The following is a 12,091-nucleotide window of genomic DNA, read 5'->3' on the forward strand; positions in this document are numbered from 1 at the left end:
TTATTATACTGCTACAGATAAATGATCTTCAAAGATAGGCTGGATGGTTGCTTATCACACATTCCTCAGGTAATAAAATACCTTGTATACCTTTATACCTATATATGTATTTTTATACAGGTTGCCTTCTTAAAACATAATACTTTAAAGAACTTAGGATAACACATTATTTACACGTTTATACTCACTACAAGCAGTGTTACAAATGTATCAGTGTTACTATTAACCTTAAGTCAAACATAGAAAACTAGCTATCTATACTTTGGTACATTTTCATGAGACAACAGCTTTGTGTCAATCCATTAAAAAAAAATATAATGCGAATGTGCTTTTTTTCACCAGATTTTAATATTATCACAAAATAAAAAATAAATCTCTTGTGCAAACAAGTTTAAACCAATCACAAAGACATTGTATTGCTAGCAAAGTTCTTTTTCAAAGATTCTAGGTCTTCATTTTGAAAGTGTAGCTCTTTTAGGAGTCGGGCTATAAATTCTGTGTACACTGGATTTTTCTGTGAGTCCTTGTATAGAGGCATTGTGGGTAGTAACCTGAAAGAGAGCCACAAAGTATATTAAAAAAGATTTGATGATATTAGTTGGAAATCCCCTGCTACATAAAAAGGCGTGAGCCCCCTTGGTTGCAAGCTTCTATTTTTACAAATGTGTCTAGAGAGGAAAAAAAACAGCATAAATATGGTTTTGTTTGTCAGATCAGTAGCATACTAATGAAACTAATGAAAACACCAAGAACACTGCTACTATACTATATAGCTACTAATCTGACCACAGTACAATTTTTAAAAAATAGAAATGGACATCCATGTTGGGCTCCACATCCAAAATCTGTCCGTCCGTCCAACCCCAGTATGACAAGTCCTCCTCCTCTGCATATCATAGATGAGCAGGAATGAATATTTTACGTCCCACGTCAATCACTTTTTCTTTTTTTTTTAACAAGAAATAGAGGGTGCAAATGAAACATACATTCACTTTGAAAACCTTATTTTGTGCCTAAATTTTGTTTTTCTTATTTTTCCTCACATGCTTAAACAGATTCACAAAACATTCATTTTGTTGTAAATTTATACTTTCCTTTAGTAAACTAGACTTCAGAGTCTCTGTTGTAAACTTTGAGCATGAAATACTCCACAGTGCTTGCAGCAACACAGGTCAGGTTCATTTTAAAGGTAATTTACCACTTGTTTTGAATATGCAAATACTGTTTTTAGTCGGACTACAGTAAAGTAAGCCTTTCAATTATGTTTAAACAGTGTATTGCTAAAGCTTTGTAGAATGCAGTTTACACTGCCATCTCCTGCCATACATATACATATACATATTCAGCAACACTTGCCCCACCTGAGAGCCACTTAGTCAGTAGTTTGTTGCAGGATTCGTTTAAACATACATTTATTTAAATCAATGTAAAAATCTCATCAGTGGCACAGCAAATCTGACCTCCGTCTGCTTCAAGACAAGGATTTAGCTTCTATGAATCTCCTAGCAAGAGCTACAATGATTATTTCATCAACTTCACCTGCAGCCGCTGGGCACATGAAATATGGATAGGAAGAACTCAAGGGATACCGCCAATCAATAACCACAGAGAAGAATCACAATCATGCACTTTATTTCAGAGTGAGAATACTTTCATGGTCTCTCAGACAATATCACCACAGTAAGAATGATGTCTGCATTTACTGTCATTATGTAAATGAAACCCATGAAGACACTGTCAGTCATACTAAATATTTTGACAGATATAATCTAATACAATTGAAGTAAAAGAGAATCTGATGTTTTGCTTTTCCTCATATTGTTTTTTTATAAATATTGTAAAGATAATTTAAATGGATGCATGCACAGCTCAGTTTGTAAGGTAAAAGCTGAGCCAAAGAGTTCTGCAAAGAGGGTATATGGACAATTTTTTTTCTCTGACCTATTACTAAAAGCATATAAGCTTGTTACATGTATAAGATGTAGTAGACTTCTAATGTTTAATATTTTTTACACATATTAAACAGAGCTAAATGGTGACTTTAGCAATAGGTGCAGACTGTGACACTATGGGGGATGCAGAGCCTGCCCATAGAACTAAACTAAACATTTATCACTTATAATAAAATTTCTTTCGGATTACCCAGGAAACCCCTAAATCAGGGCACTTTAATTTGTAAATTCTGACATTTACATTTACTAAAGATTTCTAGACTGGTCTGCCTCTTCATTATTAGCACATACCTGTGACGTATGGCCTTGCTCACCATTGAAAAGACCGGGTGGAACTGAACTAGTTCTTATCATCAGAAGTGATTTACAGACATTGAAGCTTTATTTGATACATTTATTTAATTTAAGTACTAGTCTTTCACCTTTTTTAAGAACAGTTAAATAATAATCAATTCAAATGGGTCAACAGTATCAGCACAAACATTGTAGCTGGGCAGGATAAAATATAGAACATTAAAAAGCTCTGTTCTTAAAAGTCCATACAGAATTTTTGCATCATTTGCCATTCCCTTGATGCAATGGTGTACACAAACAGTTCTCACTTATTACCAAATGATGAAAAACCAGTGCAGAATCACACACCTAAGTTGTTTTTGCATATTAGAAGGCCCCCCCCATACAGCTTTCCAAACCAAGACAAATTGTATTACAGAAATTTACCAGTAGATTTAAAATGGTAGCAAAGTTTTTTTCAGAGCAGAGTTCTTTTTTTATGAAACCAGATCTGAATAAAGATATAACAATTCTGCATGAAACCAGATCTGAATAAAGATATAACAATTCTGCAGATTGCATTAAATATTTAGAACAATGAAACTTTCATTGTGGACTTCAAACACAGTGTTTCCTATTACATAACTACTACTGTTAGACTTATCACAACAGAATCTGACAAGTGGGATTACTCACTCATTTATGTGTGCAATAGCAAGGAAAAGTCATTGAAAAAGAAAAATGCTTTACATGGTAGGGAGATATAGGTAGTGTCATTATATGTTACCGTTGGATGGGAATTGTGCTCACAGAGCATTTCAGCTACAATAAAGGGATCAGGAAGGCTACAGAGGAAGTCCTGAGAGGCTAAGATCGCAGTGTGGTTATGTCTGTACACTGGGAGACAAGGATATCAGTGCCAAAGTGTGGAGCACACATAGGCAGTGTCACATCACAACACAACATTACTGATCATACAAAAGATTGCAAACCCTTTTGGCACCGGCAGGCAAGACTCTCAAGCCTTGATCTCTGAAACAACCACAAGAAAATAAAATTGCTAATCTCTGGAAAACGGAAGGAAAAACAGCTAAAAGAATTCTGTTACATAGATTTCTCAATAAACGGACAATCATTTAGCAAAAAAAAAAAAATTGTCACAGTTTACTGGAAACCTTTCATATTATACAATGAAATATCATTCAAATACAGTGGCCAGCAAGCAAGGCTGCCTCCAATCCCTTAGGCTACGTATACAAGTCAGATGTATCTCGTCCAATAAATGCCTCAGGGTTGATATCGGTTGAGAATCTGGCGCGTGTACAGCGCTCTTGGTTTGTTGTTCATGGATCCGTCCTGGCAGATCCAAGAATGATGAACAATCGTAATAAAAGTGAAGGGGAGAGAGCGCAGTGGGGTGCTGCTTCGTCGTTTTCCCCCTCCCCTCTCCATAGAGCAGAACGGTGCTGTATGTGCAGTGCTTGTTCATGCATCGTTCAGTCTTTTGTCATTGGAAAGGATCATGAAAGATGAACAACAATTATTTCATGTGTGTACGCAGTATTAAGCTTGGTCAGAGGTCTATACAGGATCAGACCACTCACTGACAGCAAGATCAGGCAGCAGGCCTATGAACACAATCATTTGGTTTGATTGAATATTCCAGGTTACTGGGAGGGAAGATGAGCAGTTCAAAATGACGTGGCCATTTTTATTTATTTAGGTGAAAACAGCAATAGGGACAGGTTTTCTTTATCTTGCCTAATAATATACATTATTAACATCCGAAATAAAACTGTCATCTTATCCATCTGAAAATATACTGTTCAGAAAACAGTATACTATACTCTAATTGTAATAACTGTTACAGAATGGGCCTGGACAATTTGGAGCCCTCAAGCTGTGCAGAAAATAATGGGCTTAACCGACTTGCTAGAACTTGAAGGTCCCCCAAAGCTAGATCTCTGCTTGAAATTTATGCAAAGGCTAAATTTTTGCTGGATACCTTTACACCTGATAAGTGTCTCTTTAAAGTTATTTTATTGGGTAATTATGTAGTCACCTAGAAGCACTGGCAACCATAGTACTCAATCATGCAAATACTGACTTCAACTCAAAGAAAATGTATTGGAAACTCATTCCGACTCCCTTTCTTATTGGTCAGTGCTGTTACCTATCACAATAAATGCAAGGAGCTGTGTGTAGGAGTGAGTGTGTTAAAGCATGACTTTATAAGATTAAGTCAATATTTTTATTATAAATAAGTTCCCAGATTTTAGAGATCCCAGGACACTCATGAAGAACCTTTCTAGCATTCCTATACAAGAATTTCTATTTAGCAGTTTATTAAAATAAAAAATTCAGTTCAATTGTCTATAATCAGAAAGAATATATCCACCTAGTTTTGAGATTACATAGTGATGTCCAACAATTACAAATATTGACGATGTGAGGATTGTTTGTACTGCTTGCAGAACAAGAAACATTCCTATGCTGATGCATCCTTAAAACAATTGCACTCTCCAGCTTGTCCAAATAAAATTTGGGCAGATAAGTATCAGATAATATAATGATACACACAGATTTTTTGTAGCTAGAGTCTAAAATAAACATTCATACAGAAAATCTATACCCCTACAAGCACTGGTATTGATCAATGGGAGTATCAAGGGAACTGCACTGCTAGCTTTCATTTTATTCTTCCCCTATTTCTTATAAAAGCTGAAAAATAAGAATTATCATGATAATCATAAAAAAAATGATCTTTTGCTTGTACCTGGAATTTAGGAGCAGCCCTAAAAGGCTATATCCAGCATGTCACTGCAATAAGTTACATAAACTTTGTAACTTATGAGTCATTCTCCATGTAAGGCTAGCTTCAACAGTTTAAAAAAATAAAAAAACACACACCATGAGACAGTTCAAAGAGGAATGATGTGGACAGAACAGGAACCCCTAGCTGCCTATTTCACCACTGACTAAATCAAGAATTGTTTAGTGATTGGTTTCTACAAATTACTTCATCTCTTACATAACTTCTCTTTGCAGGGCCACAGGGCTCTCTAAGTCTGTCGTCATTGTAACCAGGGATCCCAGCTAATGACTCATGAGGCATCAAATAAAAAAAATACAATATTACGGAGTTCAATATGTTTATTTAGGCATAAAAGTGATTTTTTTTTAATTAAAACAAGCCAACATGTTCTGGAGGTTCTGAAAAGGTTCCTTCATCAGGGCCTAACTGCTGAAAAACAATCCACAATCAAGAAGAGATTTAAGCTGTCATTTTTTATCAAGACTGGTTAATCACAGGTCAGGAGAAGAATTGTTCAGTCATTTTAGTGAATGACTTTGAAATCTAATGGGGTTTTTACTAAACAAGTCCAAATGTGTAATTCCAGGCTTTGGATAGAGCTTGGAAGTAATTACAAATCCAGTTAGGTTGTTATTGCTGGCTGTGTTACTTGCTGGAAAGCTTCAGCCTGTCTATAATTCAAGCTTGCCATTGTCATTGGACCTTTAAGTAATGGGATGGTCAATATTTTACAGCTGGTAAGGGGAAATCTTCCGAAAGGGACACCCTTTTGGTGACAACTAAGAAGGGATTTACTCACTTTGTAGAAATACTCTTAGTTTGTGAAATGTATCTAGCAAAAGAAGTGAGGGAAAGTCCCCCCAGCTGCACACCTAGAGCAAAACAAATAAACAAAAAAACTGGAGGGGGGTGGTGGAGGTTAGTTATTCTATACTGCAGGGGTTCTTAGGCTAGGTATACGCGTGCAATAGATCTCGTCCAATAATCGGCCCTCTTGCGTGTGTACAGCGCTCGTGGTCTGAACGACTGTCCTGGTAGATCCAAGGACGATGGACGATGAACCATCGTAATGCAAAGTTAAGAGAGCGCAGCTGGGTGCTGCTCCGCCGTTCTCCCCTTCCCTCTCCATATAGCAGAACAGTACTGTATGTACAACACTCGTTCATGCATCGCTCAGTTGTTAGTCGTTGGAAAGGATTGTGAAAGATCCTTTTTAACGACAATTATCGCACGTGTGTGAATTTTAATATAAAGACCCAAAAAGAATTACGGTATTTGGACACAAGATAAATATTTTTAAAATGTCAGCAAATCCTCACAAAATCAAGTCCGTAATAAACTTTGATAAAATCAAGGTTACAAAATGCTCTGTGTTACTACATTTTTCATAGGCTTTGATCACTGTAAACATAAAATAAAGGCTGCTGGATCTCTTGCCACTGATTTTCTGCTTTACTAAACTTGGTGATGTTTACCGGACCACAAATGATGACCACAAACATGTCACTAACTCAATTTGGATCCTGACCCATAGTTTAGGAAGAAATGTGCAACTTTCTCCAAAATAGCAAACCAATGTTAAGCTTTTAGAAATACTGTAACTGTTTTGTGCCAGCATAAATAACGGCCAATAACGATCTAAACCAAATATTTGCAAATGTGTGTTTTCATGTTAAATCACAAAATTTGGTCCACAACAGCACAGCTCACACATCAGAGAAGGAGTTGTAGCATATGGTAGATGCAGGATTGTCTCAGTGTAGGAAGTTAAACTGCTTTGTCGTGAAAAACATGGCAGTTAGTTGCACATCTGTTCCAGATGACTAAATTCATATTTTCACAGTTAACACCTCCAGGTTACAAAAAGATTTTCAGAGTCAAAGACAGAGCAAATCCCCTAAGCCTTATATTGTTCAAACATAAAGTTCACCATCTGTGATTTACAATGATTTCTCTCTAAGAAACTGTTGTATTCTCAATCGCAGGTGATCAAACAGTTCCAGTGAACTTTACCAGTTCCAGTGAGTTGTACCAATTTAGGTATGAAGAGGTTTAATATTAAGCATGAAAATGGTCATATTTATTTTCAAAAGATTTTATAGGTGATAAAAAATATATACATTTCAAAACAATGAAGCTACCAAGATTTATAATGGCAGTAGGCTGTATACCATTAAACAATCAAGCCGGCCAAGGATCTTTTATTCCTATAGGTTTTTTTAAGATATGCTTTTGTTAAATGCAGACATTTCCAGCACCATCTTGCTGGAAAATGTCATTGGCATTGGTGAAAAATATTTTATTTTACCTTACCTAAAGCATTTTCTCTCTAGACACAAGTAGACACTAATAATAGGCAAAATAAAGCCTGCTATTTATGAAAATTGTCAGTAAAAACAAATACTTTGATGACACTGCATTCCCCTTATTCCACATCAAGGTTGTTGCACCCCTGACAAGGGTTAGGTGCTCCTTGCATTCCACAGTGCTATGCCCAGTACATCAGTAACCTATCATCAGGTCTCAGCACTGACAGAAAAGAGGCATTGTTATAGCTATGCAAATAATGACCACAACCAAGTGGCTATTTGCATCAGCATCAGGAGGGTTTTCAACGGTAATGCCCTATCACATATTTCAAGTAAAGGCCTCTTCTGACAGATAGCCATAGCCTGTAGGCTCAGGACACCTATATTTCTAAAACAAACTTTGCATGAAACCAAAGCATTCTAATAGTATAATCAGTTCTGTAAATAAAGTGAAATGTGTCAAATCATTCACAGTGGCAGTGAATTAGACAGTCTGGTCTTATACACTCTATCCTGGTTTTCATCTCATAATGCTGAACAGATAACACGGCTTTAATTTTGCAATCTTCCCGGTCTCTTGGTCATGTAGTGTGTGATAATCTCTCTCTTCCACCCTACCTTTTGCCTATTTGATATATTTATATCTGAAGTCTCACAAACCTCAGAAAGGGTATAACAATGAAGCAACTGTTGATGTTTTGACGATACTCAAATATAGCAACTACAGAATGCAACCCGAGGAATTCATCCAAATTTGTGAACAGTAATCCAGGTGCTTAATTCCGTATAAGTTTTATACAGGTGCTGCTTGTTTGAAAAAAAATGCAAAAGCAGTGTTTTGTTTATGCAGAAAACAAAAACAGGTTCAGTTTGATGCCATACCCATAAGTTCAAAATATTTCCCTCCACTCCTCCATTCAGCCACAAGAGCAAAGAGAGTAAACTATGTAAAGAGCCGCAGGTTGCAGACCCCTGCCCTAGGTCAACACTTTGAGCTTAACACAGGGCTGAGGACTTTTTCCCACCCTTAATTGGCATTGTTATCCGAGTGTTCAATCAATATGCCAGCATTACTGCCATGTGGGGCTTGAAAGGTGAAACAATATACACCAATGATGTCATGTGGGAAGAAGATGGACAAGTCATACTCCTCATAGTAAGTCTTCTAGTAGCATTCCACTGCAATCCCCCTGCTCCTTCAAATCAAATTAAAATACTACAATGATATAACAATTAAAGCTTGTTGATGAGTGTTTCTATTTTATCACATTAGTACTTAATAAAAGGAATTACATCCTATAATGGAGGTATTGACATTCAGTCATGTTCAGTAACACATAGTGTGTTTTAATTATAGTAATTTATTTCCACTAGGGAATGTTTTAGGGAATACCAGGTTCCCAGTTTTAGAATGTTGCACTTTTGATAAGTTTACCACTAAAAGTTTACAAAGGCAGCTACACCTTTTAGGTGTAATAACACCACCCTTCCAAAAGAGAAAAAAAGAGACAAAAGACAAATACATACCCTATCTATGGGGTGGAAGGACCAACCAACTTCAGGGGCAGCATAGAGCTCACTAAATGGGAGTGCTGTTTATTAAAGTACACCGGGAACTCAGTCTGCATGTTTATGCAGCCACTAACTATGACAGTCTGGGCTCATAGAAAGTATGAATAACTAGAGATCTGACATTTGGTGGTAATCAGTGACACTAGATTAAAGAGGAGGCTGATCACACAGTCAGAGTATGGAAAAAATGTACAAAAAAATATATATAATTAAAAATTACAGCTATAAACACAGCTTTACCTACATGAGATTCCTCAAGTGAATGAATCTATGTACATAATGGTACAGGAACTAAATAGGGCCCATTCTTCATTATCTGTTAAAGAATTAGGTGAAAACACTTTCCTTTACCAAGTTGCAGTATTTAACGCTAGGTTGGCCCTGGTTATTAAAGAAAAAAGTGGAAAGTTCACACATATAAGCCAGGTATCAAGCAAAAGAAACAGATTTTTACCCTCAGCTAAATGACAAGAATTCCTGTTCACCAAGCAGCTTCCCTACAATTACAATGACTTGAATAGTGCTCATTGCACACTGGTCTTATCATGAATGGCATTATAGATTACATGCACCTGCTTGCCGATGGCTTCCATTTGTAATTTCCAGTAAAAAACGACAGCTGCCAGGCACAAAGATAATAGTTCGTGTATTTAAAATAAACTATACCAACCTCTATCACACCAGCTTACAAATGTCTGATCATGAGATAGCAAACGGTTGCAGTCTGAATTTGCCTATTTGAAAAGTACGGTTATTCTATAATGGCAGTATCAATCTTTATGGTTACTGGACTGTGTAAAGCAAGTATCACTCCTCACAATACCACATCAGTCTGAACTATTCTAATTTCCATAAAATTCATAATTATAACTCAGTTATTCTCACGAGTCTATTAACAAAGCAGATACAATGACCTTTTCCTGGGAGGGTTGCTCAGGTGATCTAACAATTCTTGTTTAACTTGAAGTTAAAAGTTGAATTTGCACCGATTTGATATAACATGCAAGACTGGTCAGTCTGTTGAATTTACATGTCACAGTTTGGAACAACATGAATCATGTAGGCACACTGGGATTGCTGGAGACCGAAGGGCTGTGATTATACACAAAGCATGAAAGTTTTGTCTCCTGTTCACTGTGCTGTGTTTCTTTACAGACATTGTCTGTGATTTGGCTATTTGAATGCATTCATCTAACTTCTGCTGATACACTGGCAGGTATTTAGAGTGAACATCAACACTGTATTACCTTCTATAGAGGGTGTAGGAAAAACCAACAGTAAACAATGCTGACACAGTTATTTTCAATGAACAAAAAAGTTTAAAGTGAACTCCAGGCTCAACAAATTAACATATATGGGGACTGCTTTACATGTAATACTCTTATAATACTCTTTATAAAAATGCTTGCAGTTTAACTTTAAATGAGAGGAAAGACAAAATGTACACACCCCTCCAAAGGTTAATCCTAGAGAAAATGGTTAACCCCTTTCTTTCCCATCAAACAAAAAGCTGCTAGTTCCCCTCAGTTTCCAATCATTAAAATGGTCACAGTCACAGTAAACAAAAAAAGGCGAAAAGAGTGTTGTGAGGCAAAAAGTGTAGTAAACATTTATTTTTGAAATGCAACAGTTACAATAGTACTAGTAAAGTAAACAATGAAACAGGTCACTTTACTTTGAAAAAATATTCTTGTTACTGTTTACATACAAATGTTTTTTCACTTCACATGTGTTAATCATGTGTTAATTATGAATTTACATTGTTGGATATTATTATTTACTCTACTACTATTGTAATTGATGCACTTTAAAAGTAAATGTTTGTTACACTTTTGCTTTAATCTAAACGCTGACGCTTCAATCTAAAAATTCTGCACAACACAAACTTGCTTGGACATGGCTCCATGTCTGGGTGGCCATTTCTGGCACAAAAATGTAATGTACTGTACAATACCAACACAATATTATTCAAACTTCTAAAGCTCTAAACATTTATTTTCTCACTTTTTGCAATTATTTATTTTTTATATGTTTGCATATCTTCTGTTTCGTTTACATTCTTTTATATTTCTAGTTGAATGATAAGATACACACTTCATGAATTATGATATTGTGTAATTTGTTATATATTTATAAAAATATGTATGTCTTTCCACTTGTTTTATATAAGCAGTCTTTTTTTCTTGCACTTTTTGCTGGTAAACTAAAAATAATTTGAAAAAATGTCAATAAATATGGCTGGTATAACATTTTAAACATGGTTTACAGTAAATATGGTGTTTTTGCTGTGTGTCGCTGTTTCCAAGTCATTTGTAAACAGCTACCTTTGGTCTGTAGAACCAATAACTCCCTTATACTTACATTAATACACCAGAGAAGTTTAAAACATGAGATTTCAGTTAGATGCTCCCCAGAGGACCTCTGCATGACATATTTACTTCAAGTGGTTGCACGATTGTCGAGCGATTATGGTCATTTTCTGATTGTTTAAATACCAGGTCCCTTAGCTGATGCTTCAGCTCCCTGAATGTTCGAAAATGCTCTCACAAGCTTTTAGAGGAGACAGCTTTACCTGCCCTGCTGTTACTTGAGGAACGACTGACCACAGTTCACTGCCAACAGCCAGTTCAGATAAACAGAGTGGAACAAGACATTTCTGGAGGAAAATGTTGAAAGCTTCCATTAGACTGTACCAGGGGTATAAACTAAAGACTGCTTAAGTCTACACTGAAGATGGCTACATGGTTTCTCATTTCCTTCTGAACTGCTGCATGCCTCAACGTTTGCCCTAAAATTCATGATTTTTATATTTATAAAAGCGAGAACATATGTCTAGAGTTCACAAAATACCAAAGGGAGATTTCTAACAAAACTGAAAATTTAAATAAGTCAAGGAGTGCGGCTAAGAGTAAGCATTCATATAATAGTGATGAGTACATTGGCTACAGTTATTATAATAACAAACGGGAAGCTGTGCACCTCCTTTATTGGGATATCAATGCATGACCTCTTCCTTTCCACTCCATTTTTTACCTATACACAGTAAAACATTTAAAATGATCATTTATTTTTTTTTTGCCATTGGGACCTTTAGCATATTTTATGCTCAATATAAACATGTTTAATCATTCTATAAAAATTTATGAAACCAACAATTGCATTATTCCCAA

General features: G+C 35.9%; 1 protein-coding gene across 1 annotated transcript in view; it reads right to left on the minus strand.

The window, feature by feature from the left end:
* Positions 1-326: 326 nt before the first annotated feature.
* The window catches only part of RPAP2 (RNA polymerase II associated protein 2), a 39,944-nt gene continuing 28,179 nt past the window's right edge, over positions 327-12,091 (minus strand). Inside the window, exon 12 of the mRNA XM_072419884.1 lies at positions 327-551. Within this exon, the coding sequence (XP_072275985.1) occupies positions 401-551 (151 nt within the window). The 3' untranslated portion in view covers positions 327-400. The remainder of the gene's footprint in view (positions 552-12,091) is intronic.

This window comes from Pyxicephalus adspersus, chromosome 8 (genome assembly GCF_032062135.1).
Source record: "Pyxicephalus adspersus chromosome 8, UCB_Pads_2.0, whole genome shotgun sequence".
NCBI lineage: Eukaryota > Metazoa > Chordata > Amphibia > Anura > Pyxicephalidae > Pyxicephalus > Pyxicephalus adspersus.